This window comes from Orbicella faveolata, unplaced genomic scaffold, assembly GCF_042242905.1.
Source record: "Orbicella faveolata isolate gen_17 unplaced genomic scaffold, um_ofav_v1 contig_12, whole genome shotgun sequence".
In the NCBI taxonomy this organism is placed as follows: domain Eukaryota; kingdom Metazoa; phylum Cnidaria; class Anthozoa; order Scleractinia; family Merulinidae; genus Orbicella; species Orbicella faveolata.
Genome location: NW_028301539.1, coordinates 17,088,956 through 17,114,923, shown reverse-complemented (window position 1 = coordinate 17,114,923; position 25,968 = coordinate 17,088,956). Strand labels below are relative to the sequence as shown.

The window sequence follows — 25,968 nt, the reverse complement described above, 5'->3', positions numbered from 1 at the left end:
CATCCGTGGTACACCAATATGGCGGCCGGAATATAGTGTAAACATCTAGAACTTACTTCGGCTTTCCAGGCGACTAATTATCAGTACTAAACAAACAAGCATTTACATAAGCACTTTTACTAATGCTCTAACTTCTAAAAAGGCTCAAAATCATGAGATAAGTATATATTTTTCAACAAACTCGATCGTAGCCTTGTGTCACGCAACCTACATAACCTGAAATTCAAAATGCTCTGGTTTCCAAACGAAGCACGCTAATCATAAACAGATATAAGTATACCGCCTCCTATGCCTGATGAGGATAAAAACACGTCACGTGAAGACGATCTATTGAATTAGAAGTCTTAGTAAAACACATACTTGTAAACATTCTCGAAATCCCGGTGGCGATAGTATCAAACATCTATCAAACAGCTAACTTGTCAAAACGAAGTGCAAGCCTTAGCCTTGCTTGGTCATGAAGCTGAACTTCATAACTATAGCTTGGAATTTTGGCTTCTTAGAATACTCAAGCAGTCATTTCCGAGGAATTAAAGCCAAAATACGACCAAGGAAAAATTACAAAATAAATTTGTTCAAATTTTCAGTGCTACACACTAGGTGTTTTACAGAGCGATGAAGCGTTGTAGGCTTGTGGGTCTACTCAGGTGACAGCGTCTTCCTTAATAGTTGGCTAGATTTTAGTTTAAAACTTTAGACGAGTGGCGTTAATGGCTGATAAAATGTGATTTAACTATAACACCGAAATATCAATGTTTAACAAAGGAGGATATGTAGCGTATGTTGCACTGATCAGAATTTTACTGAGAATTGCAAAGAAATGCAAGCCAAGTCGTGTTTTGATGTTTGAGTGGTGATATTCATAACATCGTAGTTAGCAACAAAATTTAGTCGAAAGTATGAAAAAAAGCAAGTTGTAAGCCATTATAATTACAAGATGACTTTAATAAAAACATCGGTATTCATGTACGCCAATTCCCTATCCACACCATCCCACCATCCATGCCATTCTTTATTTTTTAGTCGGGATCATTTGCGGTCCCTATCGGGGACCATTTCTGGTCTGGGATCATTTGCGGTCCAATCTGGGGATCATTTGCGGTCCGGGATCATTTGCGGTCCTGGGATCATTTGCGGACCCGTACAGATCACCTTGAAACGAGACTGACTGAACACAATGAGCCACGAGAAATGGTGATGCCAACAATTACATTGCTGTACATCATCAACTGACAAACCACAACATTGACTGGGACTCTGCTCAGTGTTTAACCTACAGTACAAACTATTATCAACGATTAACTCTGGAAAGCTGGTACACTAACTTAGAACAAACGCCTCTTAACAGATGTCAACAACTACCGGCGCCTTACAAACGACTTATCCACGACGGAAACGAAACCGACAAACGGACTTCTAACAGACCGACTTAACAATACATGGACCAAAAACCGACCAATTTTAATAGCAATAGACGGATCGAAACCCACCAATGACTGATGACAAACTTTACACGAGTCTTTCAGCCAATACCATCATGGCTAAACTGACCAATAACGTTCAACGAACCAGACTTATAACATCTTCCACTGACAAACACTCAGTATTCACTTGACTCTGAAGATGACTTCCGCTCAGGTTGTCGAAACGTCAGTCACCAACAACAGTTCTTTTCAGAACTACCCCCACCCGGACGATCGCACTATACGAATTATCCAAGTGATGTTAAAAGCAATTCCATTATAACTTGTGTTGCAAGGCTGAATGCCCTGAACCGAAATTCCATGTCAAACAGGGATGCGTTATTTCAGCCTTACTGTTGAATATTGCCATCGACTTGGTACTATATCTCGAAATGTTGAAGACAGAATGAAAGGAATATGCTGGACACTATCTACTGTACTCGAAAATCTAGATTGTGCAAATTGCAATGTAATGAAATGCAGGGAAACTCTGGCAGGCTCAAAAGATTTGCTCGGTAGCTGATCAGTCCTAACGAGACAGAAGTCTTGCGTGTAAAAAATTCAGCACCATTGCTCCTAAGAATGAAAAGCTGCACCTCGCAGAGTCATTGCCGCTCACTCATTGGGGTTGTATGGTTCGTAGATATTCGAGAGACCAGAACTAGAGCAAGTTCGTGTACTCTCTATCCTCCTCTATTGATGAAAATAGTGGAAAATGACTGCATATTATCTAGAGAAGCTGCACGCAAAGTTTTCTCACACACTAATTCTCCATCCATATAGACTACCAACGTCACTGTTTGGTAATGACACAGGTGAAATAATTATCTTCGATATTTTTTAAAACCTGATGTGAACGCACATAAACTTTTTTTCGATTTAAAGCCAGGTCTCGGGGTTGATCAACTATCCAGCCGGCCATCGTCGGGTTGAACAACGCCGGGAACAACGGTGCAGGGTGTGCAACAGACCCATCCTCCCTTCTCCCAATGGCCTGCGAGTAGGCTTACCCTTGAGTCACGCGCGCGAGCGGCGAACAGCAAAGCGATCCGGCGTTCTCGTCTCGCGGCAGAAGTGTAGCGGCTCTCGTAAGCTTGTAATTTTCTTCATTGTTAGCAGTTCAGCTGTTATTAATTCAGGGCTAGGGGTATTGTTTCTGTTGTTTGTTCTATTGTTCTCTCAAAGGGTAGCAAGCCATTCACGTGAGACCTTACTAGACTCTCGCGGCTTCACCGCTCGATTTTGCGCTACGTCGCGCGCGCTTATGCTCCAACGTGGGCCTGCTCGAAGGCTACTCTCCCAAAGGATAAGCTTGAAAACGTCTTGTGACTTATTTTATTGGCGTCTTAGCAACCTTTTCATGTATAGTGTCACAGTCGTGACCTCCTGAACGGTCCGTAAATTATTCGTGGAAGCAGACTTCACGCACACTGCGCTCCGACGTTAAAGGGCTAGAATGAGTGTTCAAAAGCAGATCATAATTTCCATTTTATCTATTTTGTTGTATTCTATCGGATTTTTCAGAATCGAAGTGGAGTTAAGCAATCACATGAGGAAAATAATCGCGCTTGAAGACGCCGTGCAAGCCATCGAAAAGTCCATCCTGAATGGTTCCCCCGAAGGTACGATTACTAACTCAGTTAAAACCTCGAACTTTGCCTTTATTAACTATATCCTATATGATTAATTCTCGATAATACTTTGATTGAAATCTTAGTATACGTGAAAGGAAACAAAAGGGAATTTACCGAAAACTGGCTCAGTAGTGAGGAAACATTCCAAAAGTGATTCTCATATGCCGACACTTGTGATGACGGTAACTCGAATGCTTATAACTCGAGTGGCATTTTTATCCAAAGGTATCCAAAATATACTTGGTTGTGTGCCTTCACATCTCCTGCTGGTCTGTTTTCGAGTAATCAAACTTTCGTCAAAACAGTACTGTTTAGGGTTATCAACCAGAAAACAATTATTTATGCGGCTTTCATGTACAGTGGAATCCCGCTCTACAGACACCCGCTCACTGACGGACACTTCTGTTTGTCCCATGGAAAATATTTCTCCTGCATTAGCTTCCGTAGTACGCACATTGATAAATTCCGACAAAATGAACTTTTCTGTGACCTGCCTGACAAACTTTCATTAATTATAAATCTCGCCTAGCATATGCGCACTATATCCGCGGAACATAACAAGTGAGTAATCTTAAATATATCTTTTTTAGTCACGACTATGGACTAATTGTACCCTATTAGGGTCCTATTACTCTAGAAAACAAAAGCTCGTGCGCTGTTTCCTTAGTCGCGTTTGACACAAGAGCACATTAATTTCAGGCCTAGCTTTTTTACTTTTGAAACAAGCGGGTAGTTTCTTCAGTGCGAGCCTATTACCTTGTTACAGTGCCGGGGATGTTCGTTGACAGAGTAATTTGTCTAATTTTAATGCCGGACACAATGATAATACGCCGCACACGTTTTACCCTTTGGTGTCCTTACTAACGCAGGTGTCGAGTTAAGAAACCGGCCAAAAGATGAGTTTTATCGTCTTACTTGTGTTCACTAAAAGACCGAGAGGAAAACATAAGAATCAACGAGCACTGATAAAAGCCCGGGATAAAAGCTCTAACACGTGCACGTTACCGATCACGCCACTTGTCAGGAGACCTGAACAGGCCACCGGAACTAGCCATGCATGGCCGGAAGTCATCATTACAATAGGAGGCCCTAAAAATCCCTCCTGTCTTAATATACAAATTTTTAAAATAAAAACGATGCGCTAAAACGATGTTCTTTAATTAACTGTACCGGCTAATCTGAATAAGCGATGTTTGCCGTAAATATTAATATACATCCAGAATAGTCTGTTCATATCGCAATCCGCAAATGTTGACATTGGGCCGCCTAGCCTACAGCCGTACTTTGTTTCATCAGGCTATCTTCGTTATCCACCAGATAATGATTTCTTCGGATTGGGATTACCAAAATACCCCATGGATTTTTGGTAAAACGCGTAAAGAATGTTATATTTATAAAAGGAGTAGAACGATATTTATATAAGTAATGCACTTGTACTTAATTAAATTTAAATTGTTCACCACTCCAATCGTTCTGGTGAACTATGGCTATTGTTTTCTTTTCTCATAGAGTTCCACGCCGGTAGATCTAATAGGGACAGAAGACAAGCAGATTCGGTCAAAAAGACGACGGAAGAAAAACTTACGGCGGACGCGATGCTTAAAATCAACGAACTCATGTCGGACGGTAGATTGCAATTGTGTCAATCAAAGGATCTGGCGAACCCTTGTGGTCGACCAGGCCCTCCCGGCCCACCTGGACCGCGAGGGAAGAAAGGAGGACCTGGAGACAAAGGAGACAGAGGTATTATGGGATCTCCAGGAAAAGGGGGCAAGCAAGGTATCATGGGACCTGCTGGGTTGAAGGGGGAGACTGGGCCCAAAGGAGAGAGAGGTGGTATGGGCCCCGCAGGCATGCCGGGAACTAAAGGAGAACCCGGTGAGTCGATATCAGTCCCTGATGTCGAGGTCTCTCCTGTAACAAGGACCGTGAACGAGTCTGGCTCAGCCTATTTTCAGTGTTCAGCAAGCGGAAATCCGACGCCAACGATAGTGTGGAGTAAGCTGGAGAATGGAACTGAAGTAACACTGCAAGGTTCATCAGGAGAACGCTTACATTTGAAGAACGTATCGGCAAATGACGCAGGCATATACAAGTGTGCAGCCACAAATATCTTAGGACAGGCTCGGAGAGAAACTCGGCTGGTAGTAAATGGTATGTGGTAGTCACTACTACGGGAGGTTAAACGTGAAATTCGGTGTGCCCTGCTGGTTCTGTACACGTTGGGGGCAATTTGTTGAGAAAAGTCGCATTTTTTTGGTTAACACAGTTTTTAGGTTAACAGAGTTTTTAGGTTAACAGAGTTTTTAGGTTAACACAGTGGTAAGTCACCTTTTGCTCATCTTGAAAAGTTTAGTCGACATTTTTCAAGCTCGTCGATTGTAATCCGTGTTAATCTTCTCCATCATTAACCATCCTGGTTCTTTTATGGTTTATTATTATCTCTTTGCTGTTTTTCTATCTGAGTAAACTGTAATTTTCAGTTTTCCTTCAATTAAAAGGTCACTTTTAACGTGATCAAAATAACTCAAAATACCGTGACTGAACACTTTTAAGCTGGCTGCTTTTATGACAATGACAATATATTCATTATGATTGAAAATAACCTCCTTAAAAGAAAAAAACCCCTTTCTATTAACTCCCATTCTCTCCTTCGTGCGAAAGGTCTTGAGAAAACGTTGGTTTTCCGGGCAGGGGCTTAAAATAGACCTCTTACGGTAACTTGGAAATATTTTGAAGAAAGCTAGTTTCATAATAATATGTAACTTTGTTATTTCTTTTGTCATAGTTCGACCAAAGGTGTCTATTAATCTGGGGCCACTGTACGCCATAAAAGGGAGTGACATCACCCTTCCAATCTGTCACGTGACTGGCTACCCGCGTCCGCACGTCACGTGGGTCAAGCCTTTTGGTCAGTTACCTCAGGGGAGGGTACAGTATAACGACAGCGCATTGAAAATATTTGGTGTGCGTAAAAGCGATTCTGACAATTACGTATGTACGGCGTCAAACCCTCTTGGAAAAGCTATCGGAAAAACTCTGTTATTCGTGGTCTCTCTGCCGGAGTTTACCGTTAAGCCGCCTGCAAAAGTTTCAGTCATTTTAGGAAAAACTCTGAAGTTAAACTGCAGCGTGAGGGGTGATGGACAGCCGGTCATTAGCTGGAAAAGAGAAGGAGCAGAACTTCCCGTGGGGAGGAGTATCGTGTCAAGGGAAAGGCTGGTCATCAGGGATTTAAAACTTGAGGATGCTGGAAATTATGTTTGCGTTGCTACAAGCGCAGGAAATTTTTTTATCGAGGCTTTCACTGCTGTTGAAGTAAAAGGTAAGATGGACGGCAATTAAGAATGAATTTTGCGATTTCGATTTTCGCCGCTCTCACGGGTCCGGTAGTCTACGTTCCTCCCGAGAAGAGAATGCCTTCGGAAGCCGGGAGGGGCGCGGGCTCCTATCTAAACAGCGGCTGGTCATTGACATGGTACCATGATAGGGAACATGTTGAATATTGAATATGAATTTCGAAGAGTAACGTACGTTCAGAAAAAGGCTTGCTTTATACAGCACGAAATCTAAAGAGCACTTGAAGTAAGGTAGATGTGCAGTATTTTTTCTACTCACTACTGACATAGAATTTGTAGCATTTATGAATCCTAATCAACAAGAGCGACCTACGTGGTTTTATTTTCATCGTTCTATTTGCCACAATAAAAAAGTTCTAACAATTTTGATAGGGCGGGGATCGGGGAGACCTCCAAAAAACCACCAGGCTTGTAGCCAACGCCACCTCAAGATATATGCATCTTATTAATATTAATATATAATAAGCTTTGCTCAACCTGATTAGTTTTACTGTAGGTGATTGCTATAAGAATGCTTGAGTCTCGTATATTAAGTAAGCCTGAGATTGCTACCTAGTTGTTCTTTATCTTATCAAGTAGTATGATATCGTATCTTCCTATCTTAAGATTTCTGTTTCATTGAAGACTTTAAAAGGGAAGCACGATGGCATTTAGCTCGCAGGATTCCAGATCAAGTAGTTCGAATTCGAGCGGTGTCACTGTGTTGTGTCTGTTTTGAGTAAGCCTTTTACCATCTCATAGTGCGCCTCTTCTATTGAGGGTGGAAGATTATCTGCTGGGAACTATTGAGGACTTACAGTGTCGTCCATTTATGCTATACTGAAATAAAGATAAGCACTGCCATGATGGGCCACTCGGCTTGAATGAAAACTTCTCGACGCACCTTGGATCCAAAAGTGTAGTCATTTAGTTAAGAAGCAGCATGGAAAACATGTTCTATAAACTCTGATCCTTACAGCTGCGTGGGGTGACGCGCGTTTGTTTTTTGTTTCTTATAGACAGTTGTACTACCATCAAGACTGTTGGGAGCCCAGTGACTCACAAAACTCTCTCTTCTACACAAGGAGCCTGGATGAAAGATCCACTAGGAATCATGGGTACTGAGACAATATTTACTATGGCGTCATATTCCGGCAGCAAAGTGGTTGAAGAATTTGAAAACATGCAGAAGTTCAAAGCAGGCGTGACTCGTAAGACATACAGTCTGCCTTACGACTGGGACGGAACTGGAGCAGTGGTGCATGGACAGTACCTTTACTACAACAGGTAATATTTTAGGTGCTCTGCATGTAAACATTTCATGAAGACAGGGTTTCATCAAGCGGGGTATGAACCATATCTTTACTAGAATAGGTTTCCTACACTCATGTAAGTGCTGCGATATTATTGGCTAAGCCATCCTACACTATCAGTCGAGAGTTTTTAGTGGCTTTAGGTCGGTCACGAATTGGTGAGGTTTTCTCGTTTCCTCCTCCCCCCCCCCCCCCCCTGCCCCCCTGTAGCTGGACCGGGACGAGGTTCAAGGCAAGTAAACACAACACTTCTGAGGTTTATTGAAGTCGAGCAAGGATAACAGTAAACAACTCAGCTTCGACCTCCGACAACATGTGTACTTTCTAAGACCGGTTTCGACCGGTTTCGAGACTATACGGTATGTTACGTAATTGTCACTAAGTGTCCCACGACGAAGTTTCGGAGGAACTTTAGAAAAGGTGAGGACGATATCAGACCAAGTGGTCCATACCGGTGGAACTTACTCCAGATTACGAAGTCTGGAACGACTAGGGTTATTTCTTACTTTTCGCGTTGTTAAAGCTTCATTGAGTTAAGATTCGTCAGGCTCTTCAGCTCAGCTTTGTTTAAAGATGTATTGTTTTGTTTATCGTAGTAAGACGAAATGGTTGTCTTCTTTACCTTGTCTCTCTTTCTTTCTTGTCACGACAGAGCCAACACGCCTTATATCATCAAGTACAAGCTAAAGACAAACAGCTTCGAGGCTCAAATAACCTTGAGTGATTACACACCTAGAGCAACAACTTATCAATGGGGTGGTTACAGTGGAGTGGATCTGGCAGTGGACGAGCAGGGATTGTGGGTATTATGGGGTAGTCCTGGAAACAGCAATCGACTGAAAGCAGCAAAAATTGACCATAACAGTAACCGCATAGTGAGAACATGGAGCTTAAATACAGGTATTCCACTCGAACACACGAACCAAATGTATACTTGTATCGTACCATGCCCCCTTATCGGACCTTATCATTTGTTAATCTACCCATTGTGCAAAGTAGGTTTCACCGATTGATTAATAATGCTGAATAAGTAGGCTGAGAGATCCTAGAGATTCCATTGTATGTTCTACTCAGTAAATCCTGTTGGTTTATTGGGCGCCTGGTCAGAGTTGAAATGCGTACAGTAGAACCCCGCCTTACGGTCACCTCGTTATCACGGCCACTTTATTCTGGCCCGAAGAAAAGCTCATGCAGTTAGTCATTTTCGTAGTTAAAGAGCCCCTTTAATACGGCCACCCCATTAATACGGCCCAAATTTTTGGGACCCGTTGGTGACCTGATTAACGGGGTTCCACTGTGCACCATGCGGCAATTAACGGTGGTGTTCATGGCTGTATGAACTGCTAAATTACAAAATAGCTAGTACAGCGTCATTATTTGTTTTTTTGTGATCGCTACCTATTGCACATTTTTCCCCTTGAACAGAACCAATGAGATCGATGGGCAATGCTTTTGTGGTCTGTGGAGTGATCTACTGTATCAACGACTATCACAGCAAGTTCACTACCATCAACTTTGCTTACGACACCAAGACAGGCAAACAGTGGAACCCCAACATACCATTTACAAACCAGTACGGCTACAACTCCATGGTGGATTACAACCCCAGAGAAAAAGTGCTGTACGCTTGGGACAACAGGCGTCTAGTTACTTACTCTCTTACTTTTGGGGAATAAATTTCCAGCTAAACATATTCTCGCAACCCGTTGAGCAGCAATATTTATAGTAAGGGAGTTTAGGAAAACCGCGACTGCAACGGCAACGGGAACGTCGCTGAAAAAAAAAATTCATGCCGTCCTCTGCAAAGCAACATTAGGGAGCTTAAGCAACGACGACGGCGACGCCGAGGACGACGCTTAGTAAAAAAATGAACTTATATTTTACAAGCGAAATTCGCGATTGTCTAGATCTGTTCGGTACGCCAATGGCTCTGAAATCGTGCTTAAGCTAAATATGTAACGACGGCGTTCAGTTCAAATGGAAATACAAAAAAAATTAGCCGTCGTCGTCCATGTTTCGTAGACGACGCAGTACGTGGTCCTTTCACGTTGTGTTTTGCAGAGGACGGTATTAAAATGTACAAAGATTTATAACGCACGTGCACAGCTATTGTTTTTCTCATTAAACCTTTTGTTTGGTGACGTTCTCGTTGCCGTCGTCGTCGTGGTTTGCTTAAGCTTCCTTTTGTGAAATGACAAATTCTGCCTTGTCTGGAGAACGTGAACCACGACGAATAATTTTTTAAATTTCTATTTCAAACGTTTCGCCCTGTCCCAGATTCAGTTTCGTGATAGTTTTGACGCTAAAAAACAAAGGAAAATGACTTTAGAGTATCGCGAAATTCGTAGGCAAAATATAAATTCACTTTTTAATCGACGTTGTCCTTGGCGTCGCCGTCTTGGCTACTTAACTCCGTAATTTCGCATTGCACTGCAAGTTGGTAAGTGTTATCGCGTACTGTTCAGATTGTTCCACCACATGTTGCTGCAAGTTGCAGCAACATGTTGCTCAACACGGCAAGATCGCTCAACATGTTGCCACAACTTGCACTGAGCACTGCACTGAGGCAGTGGTCGGTAATACGGGCAATAACCAACTTTTTTCAACTGGCAATGTGACATTGTTGCGCCACAAGTTGTGAGAAAATGTTGCCCGTCTATGTTAGTCTGTAGACGATGTACAAACAAGAGTGTTGTTCAGCTATAATTTATGCTTTTATAAGGTACGGTAAAAATCTGCATACCAGCCTAGTGGCCAATCAGGCCGGCGCTTATCTCCGGTTTCAGTGGCATGAAGCGACTAGGAGTATTTCTACGCCCCCCCGGGATGGGATGCTAGTCCATCACAGGGTTACCCCAAGCATTGAATTCGCTGGTACTCATTTTTGCACCGGGGTGGAGAGAGGCACTTTGAGATTAAAGTGTCTTGTCCAAGTTATTTGAAAACGGGACTCACTACGGCCAATTTTTCGTATTTCTATTTGGAACTGAACGCATTCATAACATGTTCAGCAGGGGCAAGTTTTGATACCGACAGACACACTGAATAGATCTAAATAAAATGGAAATTCCAAAGTAAAATATAAACGAACTGTTAAATAGGACTCGTCCTCGCCGTCGCCGTCGTACATGCGTAAGGTCCCTAATGTCCACCGCCAGGGCTCGAACCCAGACCGCTCGATCCGGAGGCGAGCGCACAAACCACGAGGCAACCACGCCTTCATTATTAGGTTTTATTATTAGTATTAGGTTTGCATATAAAGATAAAATTTTATTTAAACTTTAGTATTTAGAAGGGTCTGAAATAATGCAATTAAATTACTTTGTATGCTCTCTTGTAGCTCACGCCCTCCTGTGCAGCCAAGTTACTACGCGATTATCGAACCGTCTCGAAGATCGAACCTCCTCTGGACGTTAGATAGGTGTTCTGGGGGAGGGGGGGAGGGGGTAGGCAAAAAGGATTCTTTTTTGTGGCTGGTAGATGGTGGGAAGCATGGTGTGAAACACTATATCCCGTAAAAAAATCACAAAAGTTGAAAGTTTACGAAAAACTTGCTCTTTCTCTTAGAGTGACTTAAAAGAAAATGCCCGAGTGAAATGGCTGCGCGAAATCCGGGTGCCTTCTCTTCCTCAGGCCCCTTCCACACTAGGCCAAAGGGATTTGAAAACGGAAGTTTCACTTTGAAAACGCATCAAATGTCAGTTTCCGCCTACACTACGCCGGAGGAATTTAAAAAGGAAACAATCAGTAGCCGTTTTGGATTTGTGTTTGAGGAAAACTCAATCAGGGAAATCACATGATTATCGTGACGCCATCGTTTTCGAAAAACGCCGTTTTCAAAATGTTTTCCGTCCACACTAAAACGAAAAGCCTCCGGTTTGAAGAGTGTTTTCGAAAAGCGCCGTTTTCGTGACGGACTAGTGTGGACGGTAAGCCTAACCGTAGAAATAAAGCTGCGGTTTCAAATTTCTCTGACGTAGTGTAAACGCCGCCTCATAAGCACGCACAGCCATTTTTGGCGTGCGCTCTGTTTCCTCACTTGGCCATTTTTCGCATCGTGCGCTTTCTTTCGCGTCATTTTCAACGAACTAAGAAAAAAGAGGGACAGGGATAGAGATCGACTGCTTGTAGTCTACCTTAAAATTACCATAATGCTGATTTTATAGTGCGTGGTTCAGTTTTAGTTTTACCCGAATTAAAGAGACGCCAATAATTATATATAAATGACTCTAGTTGCTAGTGTGCCGCGTCCACTGTGAGCGTGTTTTGTGACATAATATATTAGACAAGAAGGGAAGTGTTTGACCACATTGCCAAACACCGAAAAGAGAGTTGAAAATACGGCGCGTAGCCATAGTGGAGTATTTTTGGCGAACTTCGAGGTGTTTGGAAATGTGGTCATGCAGACACGGTCTTGAGTGTTTGATATATCTTCGCAATCGAAACTAAAACTAAGAAAAAAACGGAGAAGTAAAATCGTAAAAATCTATGATAATTAAGATCAGGAATCCAGTCAGCGTCACGGTCAGGATTTTCCTTGTTTAAACCTGATGTAACCATCTCCAACAACCAGATATTTAAAATATTCGCGAGCGCAAGCGCAGTGTATTCACATATCTTTTCTCATTCACACACAACACTAAATTTAACCAGGAGCATATCACATGTGGTATGCTAATGATTTAACATCTTAGGGTCCGGATGGGGATGTTGGAATGTTATTTTTCAGTTTTAGGTTCCCCTTGGCGATTTCTCAGCTCTGGGTTAAAGCTTTTGCCATTTCTCAGCTTTTAGTAAATTGTTCTTGCAGATTTGCGTTATTTCTTAGCTGCAAATTTTGATCATTTCTGCTCCGAACATTCAATCAAAACGAACCGATCGTTTCAATATTGCATATCTTCCAGTTTAATCGACTACATAACTTGCACTTTGTACAAACTGGGGTAGTATAATGGGGAGAGGAGAGGTAAAAACCAAAGACAACGTCTTTTCTTCCTTTTTTTCTGAATTTTACTTGCTTATTATTTATTTCTCGGCAAATTAGTACACGTGAACGCTAGAGATCTAATCTCCTCATCAATCCGGGTATAAAGTTATGTATGCATGTAAAGACGCCTTAAAACCTGGCTCAAACCTGGTCATTTTTCGAGAAACCACGATATGATTTATTGTAGCGAGGTAGCCAAGCATGCAGCCATCAAGCCAGCCAGTCAGCCAGCTAGTAGCTTGCAGAACAGGCGGATTAGCGGGCAAGAGCGCAAAACGCCGCACACAAGCGCGGAGCGGTAGATTTTTTTCGCGTTTGGCGCTGCAAATCCACCTGTTCTACATGCTACCCAGACAGCCAGCCAGCCAACCAGCCATGTAAGACCACATGTAACCAGCCAGCCAGCTACAGAGCTCTCGGTAAGGTTCACTCAGTGATCCTCTCACAACAGCTTCTTTAGAAAACAACTAAAACCTTTCCCTTTCTTTATTTTTGTAGCAACACTGACAATTTGAAATAGGACGGACTAGTGGAGAAAGGATTAGAATTAGAAAGACCACAGCTTCTTATGGAATTCAACTTCCTCAAAGCTTGGTAAGCTGTGGTAGCATAAATCTAGATGACGTCATGTACTTTTTTCATTGGCTGGACCAATGAGAAGCGGACGATTGAATGAAAACAACACGTGCTCACGTACTCCAAGAGGGAAATTTGCTGGAGGGAAGAGAGGTGCAACAATCGTTCGAGCAGAGTCCAAAGCACTGCTACCTCTTTCAGTCTGTTTTGTCATTGGTTTTAAATTGACCAGCACACTGAGGTCAAAATCTTCATCGAGGGCTCAAAGATGAAGTACATACTGGTGACTGGCGGTGTTATTAGCGGTATTGGCAAGGGAGTTATTTCTAGCAGCATTGGAGCGTTGTTGAAGGGCTGTGGTTTGCATGTTACTTCTATCAAAATCGACCCCTACTTAAACATCGACGCTGGGACATTCTCTCCCTACGAACACGGTAATTCAATTCACTGTTTTTCATCGATTGGTAATTGAACTGCTATTTAGGCCTTTTTATTTAGTTTATGTTTTGCGCGCGCAATTGGGATCAAAATAACAGAAACGAGAATCCCGCCATTTTATTACGCAGATTTAACGTCATTTTGAAAATTGGGAAACGCGAAATAATCACGCAGCCATTTTGTAAAGCAGAATAGAACATATCTGAAAAGTGAAATTTCATCTAAGCCGGTAAAAAAGAAAAAAAGTCACGCTGTGCTTTGCTATGTTTTGCTATGTTTTGCTATGTTTGTTGCGACACTACAGCACATGGTACGTAAAAAGCGACGTACGTGAAAAGCTAAGCAAGATGATGTTTAGGAGAATAATATTATAGTAATGGTGTCCCTAACAGTCCAGGGTTCTTTAAAAAGTCGGAAAAATACGAAAAATGGTTTGAAAGCTTGTTGTTCTTTAAAGTGTAATGTGCCACTTAAACGTGTTATGATTCCGGATTTTTAAAATTAATCTTTGATTAGCTTTTTATTTGCGTACTGGAGAAGCTGAAATAAAAATTAAAATAGGGCTGAATCTCTGATACCTCTCCTTAAACATATGAGGTAGAGATGTAGGGTGTTTTATTAATTCTGTGAGGTTCTTTTGATTGTGGTATTATATGTATTTATGATCTGTTCAGTATATTTTGCAATTGTGCTGATAATATTTACACCCCATTTCCTGGTCTCCAGCTGTTGACTCTGAATTTTTAATCTTAAAGTTTTTTGCATATCCTTTGCTGTTACTTTTTTCTTGTGAGTTCCTGTGATATGCTTGCAAGGGTTGTGAAAGACCTTAAAAATTTGCCAGATCTTTAAAAGGTCCTTGACAATGCAAAACATTAGACCTTCTCATCTACACTGAAACAGGTGAAATTTTACTGAGATTAGCCCTTGAATTTCATTACAAAGTCCATGAATGCTTTGGACTTAAAGTAAAAAAAAAGCAATATTTTGCCCTGCTAGGGAAGGGAAGGGAAAGTGGCAATGGACATGCACATGACCTTGGGAAAGATATAATGAAAAATATAATGAATCTTTGAATATTACTGAATTGTCCTTGAAAATTCCTTGACTAGTCCTTGAGAAAAGGGTCTGAATAAAGGGGTCTTACATCTGTATGAATCATGTGACTTTATGAACAATTACTTGAATCATACAAATGTGAGCCAATTCTTGATATTCTTGAATTGATTGTGTCTATTATCTAGAAGTGTATAGCATTGTTATTACTGCACTTCTAGTCTAGGAAACTGGGTAACAAAAATCCTTTTTGAGGTCTTTAAAAAGTATATTTGCAAGACCCTGAAAAAAGAAAAAATACTCTGAAATTGGTTTATTTCATCGTTGATCCTAAATTGTAACTCTTCCCCTCATCTGGTAGAGACTCAAGAAAATAAATGTAGCTCATCACAAAAGCAAAGATTTTTCAGGAATGTTTTGTGGGAAATAAAGTGTAAGATTGAAGTCTTTGAAATCTTTGCAATTGCCCTTGTTTTCTGTTGGTGAACACCTGTAATCAGTCATCTAGTCGCAATCTTGACCATAATACGCTTTTAACCTTCCACAATCAATCAATGGATCAATTAGTCAATCAATCAATTTATTAATGTGAAGAAGTGGGACAAGGGTGCCCTCCATATCTGAGTCAGAGGCTCAGATATAAAACGTTTGACAATTAACAAAGCCAACAAACAGACACCTCTCCTCAGTGGACACTATCTGGTACCAAGGATGTCTCCTTTTGTAATGGATTTTGACCTTAACTTTGTTTATTTAAATTTTCACATTACAGGAGAAGTTTTTGTTTTGGATGATGGAGGTGAAGTAGACCTGGACCTTGGTAACTACGAAAGGTTCCTGGATGTTACTCTTCGTCGAAATAACAATATCACAACAGGCAAAATATACCAGAGTGTGATTGACAAGGAAAGACGTGGCGACTACCTGGGCAAAACAGTTCAAGGTGCGATGCACGTGTATCTGTGTTTTGTAGTGATTTATAACATGTCATTATTTTGACAACATGGTTGCCAGAGAAACAACGAATCACATGACCAAACAATTGACACAAAAGTTGCAATGTTTTGCTACTATAGCTTGAATGGTTATGTTGTAAGAAAAGATTGAAATCAAGACGGGTTCTTTGTGTCCCATCCCCAAGACTTGATAGTTTAATTTTTTTGTTTGTTTTATTATTTTTGACGTTCTTCTATTTCTCCTGTCCATGTACATAGTGGTCCCTCATATAACAGATGCTATTCAAGACTGGGTCACAAAGGTGTCTGGTGAGCCTGTAGAAAAAGCTACCCAGGCTGATGTTTGTCTTATTGAGGTGAGTAAGCATCCTCAAAATATTGCTCTTCCTTGATCTATTCTTACTGGAAAAGCTAACTCAAGAATGGTTATGTTTTATGGTGGCAACCAAAATGTTTGACCAAGAGGGTGCAGTTGGCATTACATGTCATAAAATGGTTCATGGTGTCTGAGAAAAACTGAAATAATACATGTATGTTCAAGTAAGAATGTGCTTTTTTCCTTTGCGAGGTTCTGGATGCTCACTGCTGCCCACTACTGTAAATGTACAAATTGTTGTCCGTCTACTCGTACTTCAAACGTTTAGGAGAACCCTGAATTGTTTATAATTTGGAACCTTGTGAGCTTATTAAATGTTACATATGAGTCACTCATCACATTTGTCTGATAAATTGTCTCTTTAGCTTGGAGGAACTGTTGGAGATATAGAGGGCATGCCTTTTATTGAGGCCTTTCGACAATTTCAGTTCCGAGTTGGGAGAGACAACTTTTGTGTGGTTCATGTCAGCCTTATCCCTGAGGTAGGTATTGCAAGCATTAGGAGTGTTTCCTTGCTTATTTGATTATAACACATTTTTGTCAGGGTTTGTATGGGTCCTGGAAAACCTGGAAAGTCCTGGAATTTTACTGTGGCATTTTCCAGGACTGGAAAGTCCTGGAAAAGGCTACTAGTCCTGGAAAGTTCTGGATATCTGTTAAACTCAAGTAAAAAATATGAAATGTATGGCAGACAGTAAGGAGAATTAACAATGAGATCTTGGGAGTGAAAGGGTTAATGTGAATTTTAGAGTCCTGGAAATTTGTTTCTCAAAAAGGGTACGAACCCTGTTTCTTATAATAACTGAATTAACACATTTTCCTGTAACTGAATTAAACTAAACATCTTTATCTAATCCTACTACACACATATGTATTAAAGAATCTACATCACTGATGGTTCATCTTAGATTAAATTTTGCACACTTGTCAAAGTATGTCTTTTAAATCTTCCTCATTCTTGTCCATCCTTGTCAGTGCAGGTTAAGTTTTCTTCTCTGTTCTTCTTCTGAAGTGTTAACTTGAGGTTTCCTTTCGTCTACAGACCCCAGAATGTTTGCAGTTCATGAAACATTGATTGGTCACAGTGCCTCCTAACATACCTCTCCAAATTCTCAAAGAAAACACAAGATGATAAAAGTTGAGAAGCCTGCCAATACAGTTGTACCAAACAATTTTAATAACAAGCTCTAGGTTTTTATTTGTTGAAAAGGCTGGCTTTGGTAGGCTTATGTTCAGTCAGGCTTATCATCAGAGGGTTTTGTGCATAAACTTAAAAAATGCTTGAGCTCATATTTGGAAGGAGATATTAATTAGCAAGTTAACTAATGAACTCATATGTTTTTGTAATTTTTTAGCCTGACTCAACTGGAGAGCAGAAAACAAAGCCAACACAGAGTAGTGTGCGAGAACTGCGTGGTTTGGGTTTGACTCCTGATTTGGTGAGTCGGTGTTTTTCCTTAAATTGTGGGCTTAATATTTTTGTAATGTTATAAGGGTAAGGTCAAATTAGAGTGTGGTCACATGATATCATGGCAGCCATATTAGTGTTCCAAAACAATGAAACGGTGGCCATGTTGGTGTATCAAACCAATCCTGTGGGGGTTAAAGTTGAACTCTTTTCTTATGTGAATCCTTTCCAATGTGCCAACAAATTTGCATGACTGAAGGCCATGTGAGGGAAAACGCCCTCTTTAAGAAGAAGTGCTTTCACATGTGTACATAGGCCTTTTAAGCCAGATGTAAAATAACTTTTCAAGCTTGTGAAAGAGTAAATTGCACAGTTAATCACTAACTCCCAGTACCCAAATCACAGATTATGTGTAGATGCAAGCATCCTGTCACTAATGCTGTCAAGCAAAAGGTGTCTTTGTTCTGTCATGTGCCTCCAAAGCAGGTGAGAAATTTTGGATTTGATGTTAGCATTTCTGGATATTGATACCTGTATGCGATGAAATTCAGGTTTTTAGATTGATGGAGTTGACAATAATTATGCAGAATTGACCTATTATGAGAAAGTTGTAGCTAGGTTATGGTAAGGATTTGTTAATTTGCCGCGAGAAAGGGTTAATACAGTGTCCACTTGCAGATTAGCAAAGGAAAATTCGCCTTGATAATGCACTAAAAATGCTAGACCCTATTGACAAGAAGGTTTTCATTCATGAAGGATTCAGTAGATTTTACTGTCGATTGTGAACCTTGAAGGTGTGCAACTAGTTGTGCAATTGACTCACATTTCATTTGTGTACTTAAAATCCTTAGCTCTTCGTTTGATGAACTGTTTTCTGTGAAACAGGTTGTCCATTGACCTTGAGAACACTGAGATATACATGAACATGTATATAGTTTTTTTATGGCAACAGTGCGTAGTTAAGGCCTCGCATAACTGACTGTATTTTGTTTATTTTCAGGTGATCGATGTCCATGACTGTAAATCTATTTACAGAGTTCCATTGTTGTTGTCAAGCCAAGGAATTGTGCCACTCTTTTCCAAGAGACTTAAAATGGAGATCAAGTCCCCCAAACCACGTCATTTTATGATGCAGTGGAGAGAACTAGCTGAGAGGTACAGCTGAGCAGCAAAAGCAACTTGTGACAAGTGCTGTAGTTACATGTACACAGTTAGCTGTACTTCAGTTGAGCTCTTTCAGTAAAGTAACCTTACTGAATGATGAAATAGAATGATCACCCACATAAAAGTTGGTTTGAAAAAAGTTTCTTAAACGGTTGTTGCCTGCTGAAAAACTAGGCTTTTTAGGTTCAGAAATAGATTCGTATTGTGCTTGTTGCAGGTTGGAAACCCATCCAGGGTCACTTCATAACATGGAAACTTTAATCTTGGGGTTGATGGGTTAAAAATAGTGATTGCCAATAATATAAGTTTCTCTGTTAATTTTCTAGAGAGGAGCGAGTTCTAGATGAAGTAAAGATTGCTCTGGTTGGAAAATACACTAAACTAGAGGATGCGTATATTTCCGTTCTTAAAGCTCTCAAACATGCATCCCTTCATTGCAACAGATGTCTGAAAGTTGTGGTGGGTTTTTTTACTTTTTTTACTCTGCTGTTCTTGTAAGATTTAGTGTTTTAGCTATTCCAGGCTTGAAAGAATTTAGGTAAAAACTGAAACACAATGAATGTGTACGTACATGTAGCATGAGAGACTTGTCACCTTAAAAAAACTTGTGTAACACCACTTCTTGAATTGCATTTCATAATCTCTTGAATTGTACTGTATTATTGACAGATGTCATATCTACCTGATGTATCTTCTTTTCAATGTCAGGATAGCCCCTTGCATTGCATAATGTGTTCTTTGACTTTAAATGACCTTTGTGTCCTTGCAGTGGGTGGAGTCTGAAAATATTGAAAAGGTAATGCAGGAAAGAGATCCTGTAAAATATCATGAAGCTTGGCAGAAGCTTTGCAGTTGCGAGTGAGTATATTGAAAATAAATTGTTTTTAGCAGCTCTTGTTTAACTATCGTAGTCCTGATGTCAACCAGCAAATTCACCATGCTGGTTTCCTTATTCCATTGTAACAAAGGTTATATAATTATGTTATTTGCCAGGAAGTGATCTGTATCTTGGAAAATTTTGCCAAGGTCTTGAGCACAGCCCGAGCGTTATGACCTTAGGTCATTTCAACATTTTTCTTTCAACAATTTTCAGTGGTATCTTAGTTCCTGGGGGATTTGGAAAGAGAGGCACAGAGGGAAAAATTGCTGCTGCTGAATGGGGAAGAAAGATGAAAAAACCTTATTTAGGTATGATGTTGTTATGAGTTTATCATGTGATGTTTTTCATATATTTTGGTTGCAAAGCTGTGAACTTTCGAGATTCAGGACAAACACCTTCCATGGGAGATATGCAGTCGACATATGTATTTGCCTCATTGTAAGACCGCAGAGGCCTAGTTTGAGAGGTTCAGTATAGCCCTACCTGGTGTTGGGCCTTTGTGTTATGTTCTTGAGAAAGACACATTACCTGCACTCTAGGAGTATGAATGGATACTGGTGAATTGTTGGCAAAAATCTGACCAAATGCTGGGATTAACCTGCAGATGATTAGCATTGCACTGAAGGCTGGTTTTCACTAGTGACGGAGTCAGAGTCTTAGTTGGATTTTTAAGAGAGCTGAGGATCTAGTGAAAATCAAAAATTGGAGTTGTAAGCAGAGTCATAAGCTCAGCAGAATCAGAGTCAGAAGAATCAGAACATTTCCATTTCTTCTGATCCTGTTTACGACTCTGTTGCTTGTGATCCAGTAAATTAACTAGATTGTCGGAGACGGAAACAGGAGTGAAAGAACCAACTAATCACAAGGCCCGGAATTGAATATTATGATTGGTTTATTCTTCAGCTTCTGCTTCAGACTCCAAAAATCTAGTTTTCATAAGATCATAAGCAACAGAGTCATAAGCAGAATCAGTGAATTAGTGTTCTGTTTCAGGCTCTGTTGGTTTGATTTTCACTACATCACATCGCTCTATGCTTGTGATTACGACTCCAACTACGACTCCGTGATTAGTGTAAACCAACTTTTTAAGGGAGAGTAGTAAGAGGCTCCTAGTCACGTCACGCCATAGAAACTAGTCAAGAGTTGATTGGAAGCCTGGTGAGGAACCTAGGCTTGAACATAGACCACTTGCCCTACATTATACATGTAGCAATTGTTAGTGCTACGTGATATTAAAATTAGCCAACCGACAGTGAGCCATTTTCTCGATTTCTCTGATAGGTGTTTGTTATGGTATGCAGTTAGCTGTTATTGAGTTTGCCAGAAATATCCTGGGATGGAAAGGTAACAGTCCTCTGTAATAATTCAGGAGAGAAAATGAATGACCATGAGCTGTGCTGCTTAGATTTTCACAAATTTCAGGGTTGGCAAAAGTATCCAGCTACCAGCAAAAATCGCCATCTACCTCATGATCTTGGCCAGCTACTCTGCTAAGCCAATAGTACCGGTCAAAGGGATTGCAGCACCTACATGCACGTAAAATGCGTGTAGTCTGCGTGTAGTATTCGAGGACAGTGCGTGGATAGTGCGTGGACGGTGCGTGTAATTACATGCGTGTAAAATTTACTGATCTGGTAGTTACACGCATTTGCGTGTAATTTTACGCAAATGCATGTATTTTAATTGGAGCAAGAAACCTTTGTTATTCATACACACAGTTGCATGTATTTTGCAAAACAAAAAGCCACTAGTAACTTGTATTCGAAACACGGGACTTTCAATGTTCACAACAAAAAGTAAATTTAAAAGCCGACAAGCATTGCTAAATTACTGGACTAGCTTGAGCATCTATCAAACAAGCACTCTTTCTTAATCTGTAGCAGTCCGCACTTCTGCTTAACATCAAAACTTAATTCTTAGATCTCTGAGCTTTCGTTTACATTAAAACACATATGATGTAAGTCACAAGGTAATAATGTTCACCCACGCAAGAAATGTCATTTTCAACTGCTGTACCTTCAATAACAATGAAATAGGGATTCAAACAGAAACTCACGGATTCTCTCTTAATCTTAAACAGCGAAGAATCAAAATTTTTTTTCAACAAAATCTAAGTGAATTCGTTAATTTTCAATTCATCAGATTCGTGTGTTAATGCGCAATGTTTACACCCGGTTTGTTCGATTATTTGGCTTAAATTACAATACATTTCACTCAGACTACCGATAAGCTAAGTTTGAGAAAAACATTGGGATTTTCATCTGTGGGTTAAGTCCGGTTGACAGATCGTCATGTGTCTGTATATGTATTCGTGTATGGAATAAAATGAAGCAGTAACTAATTTCAAAACAACTCTCAGACTGCACAGGATTTCTGCCTGGGGTAGATTTTGGTCATGTGCTAGGCAATGCTCTTCAAGAAACAGATCGAATTTCATTTTTATCAGATCAAAACAATGTTTTCAGACAGAGAACATTCGCTTCTTAGCTATTAGTGACGAATCTTCAAAGGCTTTTTAAACTTAAACAAGGATAACTGATGTTTAAAAATTAACTGAAAATCTCATGTGAAATATTGTGTTTTGCTGTTGTTTCGTGTCCGTTAAGCGTCAGTTCGTCAGTCGCTGACGCCCTTGTTGTTTCTCACGAATAGAAAAAAAAAGCATGACGGGAAAAGCTTTTGAACACCGGTTAACTCCGAACGCTTCAGAGTACGAAATATTTTTAATGAATCTTCAGATTGATTTAAAGTACACTGATTGCTGTAATTTAAAATTGAAAGTGACATATGTTTATGTTCTGTTATCTCAGTGAATCTTAGCTAGCATGCCTGCCCGCCGCTGGCACCACTTGTTGAAACTATAATGGAAAAACACTTTTACTGTAAAGTGGTAAGCTGGTTTAAGGAAACTGGTCGATTCTATTGGAAACGTTTGATGACCAGAAGCAAGAAGGCAAAAGACTAAACTGTATCGCCGTGCAGTTCAGTACGGTAAATGTTTTGTTTTCATTACACGTACTTTTAATATTTCGTTCTCATTACACGCACTTAATGAGTTCCAGTTGACTGACTGCGAGTAATTTTACATGCAATATCACGTTTATTGCGTGTAATTACACGCATTTTTGGTTATTTGCGTGTAAGGTGCATGTAAGGTGCGTGGACACTACATGTAATGTGCGTGTAGTACACGTGCTTAATGTGCGCATAATGCTGCAGTCCCTTTGACCGGTACTGTATCTTCTGATTCTTTCAAAGAAGATGGCAAATCAGCAACCTTCTCCAACAAAAAAAGTGGTTTACCTTCAAACTTTGTGACAACCCTGAACTTTGGTTTACCGACTGCTTTGTGAGAAACTACACAGGAAAAGTAAATTTATCTTATCTTGTTTTTCAGATGCAAATTCCACAGAAAATGAACCAGACACCTCACATCCTGTGGTAATAATTAATTTCTGACTACTTGTGTACCTTTTATTTTCTTATCTTTTAAACAAAGGCACGCCTAGTTTGTGCACTGTTTATAGCTAAATACTCTGATTTTGCTGCATTGTTCGCTTTATATGAGCTTGATTTTGCTTCTTTTTTTACCCAAGACATATTGGACATCTTGACTTTGTTCTAGTGTACTCGTATTCAATCGTGTGTTATGTTTATCACTTTGCTAGGTTATTGAAATGCCTGAACATAACCCAGGTCAGTTAGGAGGCACCATGAGACTAGGAAGACGGCGCACAGTATTTTCCAATGATTACGAAAGTATAACAAGTAAGTTATTCCCTAGCATCTTGATGGAGTAACAGGGTTTTGAGCCAGCTTTTAATGACCTTAGCAACAATTTCTTCCCATTATGGTTTTTGCAAGGTGACAAACAAGTGATGTGAATGGACCAAAAGAACAATTTTCCTGGGAATATGTTATTCTGCACGCTCTCTCAATATGGTTTGGTCTGGTGCAATAAATTAAGAGCCCTAGTCCATTGGTCCAGTTTGATTAAGGTATCATGGTAGGTGGATTTTTACGAAAAATGCGAAAAATCTTTTTTTGGCTGTTCAAATTGAGAAGACTGAGATAAATATTTTGCAAAAAGAATGGGGGAAAGGGCTTTTTTACTTTTTAAGTTGAAGTAAAAAAACTATTTTTGAATATTATTAACCCCTTACAGCGCGTTGACACCTCTAATTAAAATTCACCGCCAGTTGTCACAAGAAATGCGAATTGCGGTGCGATATTTCATTTGTGCACGCGAACTGTTCTTGATCTGGTTGTTTCATTGCAAGTTGGCTCTCGTTCTTGTCAAATTTTCTTTATGTCACGACGAAAAATTCTTGCCCATTTTCGTTTTCGAAGAGGCCGAAGAGGCGAAAATCTGGTGGAACCCACAGGTTCAGCGTCGAACAAGATCTTTGGCTCTGAGTGACCGTGGGTCACATTGTAACCAAGAAGAATGGTTGATGGAACTCGAGGACACTAGTCCTGCCAATGAAGCTAAAGGACAAAATACAAGTGCTAGTCGCACGAAATTGTGGTAGAACGGACGCGACTCCGAAACTTCCACAACGAGAGAGTCAAGCGCAGATATAGATGTTGACAATATAGACCTCGCGATTTCCTCTTTTTCATGCTTTTTGGCTTCACGAGGCATGGTTTCAAAAAATGTCTGGAGAATCAAGGAGCATAAACTTAAGCAACATAACACCAATGCTGCCGATGAAATCTTTTAAGTAAAAGATCACAGCAGTTTAACTTGTAGTTTGTCCCTTCTTGGACGACTTCACTGCGACGTGGGTTTCTGCACCAGAATATTAGTCGCCTGTTGATTTCAAGTTGTCATAACCCATTGTTGTGGTAAACTGACCCATGCCGATATCTGTCAGTCCAGAGGGGATTTTTAACACCTATTCATACAAATCTCATAAAAGGTTTTTCGTGTTTTTCGCGATAAAATAAAACTGCATATAAGGATGAACATTTTTAGTTTGTTTACGTGCGTCTTCCGATGGAATTGGCTGAAAATCAGCAGGTATGTTCTAGGATACCTTCTTTGAAAAACCGTGTCGGGCTTTGTTTAATTTCGCTTCTGTTTCAAAGTTATGGCCTCTTCTGTAGAAGGAAACGTCCGCATTAAAAATATCAAAGTTTAGGAGGGTGTAGAAAAAAAACCAAACCACATCTGGAAAATCGCAGACATGATTTTTGAGGGTGATGTGTGAAAAAACATTTCCGATGTAAATGGTGCCGCTCCGATAATTCACGCACAGAAGCGAACCAGTTTAAGTGAAGCAGTGTTTCTGGGTATTTCTTTTAATATCACTGCGACAATAACTTTTTAGAAAATTTCAAAGATATGATTGTATTCTATAACTATTAAGCGTTCAGAAAATGTATAGGTTGATGGGGTTTTCTTTCAAAGCACCAGTGTAAGAGCGCGATTTCCAAACACTGTCAATCCACCTACCATGATACCTTAATATACAATCATGTGAAGATTGGGTCATGCCAGTGGCATTAAATTTAAACAAAATCATAAATTGATTTTATCTCGTCTTGATTTTGCTGCACACTGATATGCTTAAACTGTAAAAATATGTTTAGTTTTTTAAGTTTCAAGAGATTTGACGCCTGTTTTTTGTTCCAGGAAAGCTCTACAAGAATGCAGAGTATGTAGAGGAAAGACACAGGCATAGATATGAGGTAAACACAGCTCTTCAGCTTGGGGCTCATTGGTAGAGTGTAGATTAGCATGAACAACAGTTGAAAAGGCCAATACTAACCAATACCAAGATTTGCTTCCCAGCAACATTTTCAATAAAAATCTTTAAGATTTTTCAAACTTTCAAAACTGCCATCATAAAATTAATGGTCTAAACCAATTGGTAATCTTACTAATTCATAACACTATAGCTGTGGTAGCTGCTCTAGCCTTATGGTTAGTGCACTGGACTCCTGATCAAGCAGTGCAAGTTCAAGTCCTGGCCAGTGTCATTGTGATGTGTTCTTGTGCAAGACACTTTGCTCTCACTGTGCATCTCTCCACCCAAGTGTATAAATGTGTACTGGCACATTGTTTGGGTAACCAGTGGAGTAGTCTGTGATGAATTAGCAGCCTATTCAGTGGAAGTAACAGTGCTAGTAGCTGCTTCATGCTACAGAAACCAGCCCTTACTGGTTAGTCTTAAAATATCTGTAACAATGACAATGTTTCTGATGGTGTTTTGATTTTTTACCTTACATCAAGGTTAATCCAACATACATCAGTCAAATTGAGGAGAAGGGAATGAAATTTGTTGCACGAGATTTGGAGGGTGAAAGAATGGAAATCATGGAGATTCCAGGTAAGTTGATTGAAATTAATGATACTGTCTCTTAAAAGTAATAA

General features: G+C 40.1%; 2 protein-coding genes across 3 annotated transcripts in view; both read left to right on the top strand.

Annotated features, from left to right (window-relative positions):
- Positions 1 to 2,109: 2,109 nt before the first annotated feature.
- LOC149116900 (uncharacterized) lies at positions 2,110 to 11,972 on the top strand. 2 transcript variants are annotated; one of them, XM_089282579.1, is made up of 6 exons: positions 2,110 to 3,085; positions 4,607 to 5,251; positions 5,886 to 6,422; positions 7,455 to 7,722; positions 8,401 to 8,648; positions 9,174 to 11,972. In XM_089282579.1, exons 1-6 carry the CDS (start codon positions 2,920 to 2,922, stop codon positions 9,422 to 9,424), a joined length of 2,115 nt encoding a protein of 704 aa, XP_089138705.1. In that variant the 5' UTR covers positions 2,110 to 2,919; the 3' UTR covers positions 9,425 to 11,972. The 2 variants fall into 2 exon arrangements, with proteins under 2 accessions (XP_089138705.1, XP_089138706.1); XM_089282580.1 differs by lacking the exon at positions 2,110 to 3,085 and adding an exon at positions 4,305 to 4,463.
- A 1,451-nt stretch (positions 11,973 to 13,423) lies between these two features.
- The window catches only part of LOC110061372 (CTP synthase 1-A-like), a 16,227-nt gene continuing 3,682 nt past the window's right edge, over positions 13,424 to 25,968 (top strand). Inside the window, exons 1-15 of the mRNA XM_089282581.1 lie at positions 13,424 to 13,745; positions 15,578 to 15,748; positions 16,020 to 16,117; positions 16,503 to 16,619; positions 17,493 to 17,576; positions 17,951 to 18,031; positions 18,546 to 18,700; positions 19,036 to 19,168; positions 19,479 to 19,567; positions 19,803 to 19,897; positions 20,871 to 20,933; positions 22,987 to 23,030; positions 23,258 to 23,357; positions 25,228 to 25,283; positions 25,828 to 25,924. Coding sequence (XP_089138707.1) covers positions 13,580 to 13,745; positions 15,578 to 15,748; positions 16,020 to 16,117; positions 16,503 to 16,619; positions 17,493 to 17,576; positions 17,951 to 18,031; positions 18,546 to 18,700; positions 19,036 to 19,168; positions 19,479 to 19,567; positions 19,803 to 19,897; positions 20,871 to 20,933; positions 22,987 to 23,030; positions 23,258 to 23,357; positions 25,228 to 25,283; positions 25,828 to 25,924 — 1,549 coding nt within the window. The 5' untranslated portion in view covers positions 13,424 to 13,579. The remainder of the gene's footprint in view (positions 13,746 to 15,577; positions 15,749 to 16,019; positions 16,118 to 16,502; positions 16,620 to 17,492; positions 17,577 to 17,950; positions 18,032 to 18,545; positions 18,701 to 19,035; positions 19,169 to 19,478; positions 19,568 to 19,802; positions 19,898 to 20,870; positions 20,934 to 22,986; positions 23,031 to 23,257; positions 23,358 to 25,227; positions 25,284 to 25,827; positions 25,925 to 25,968) is intronic.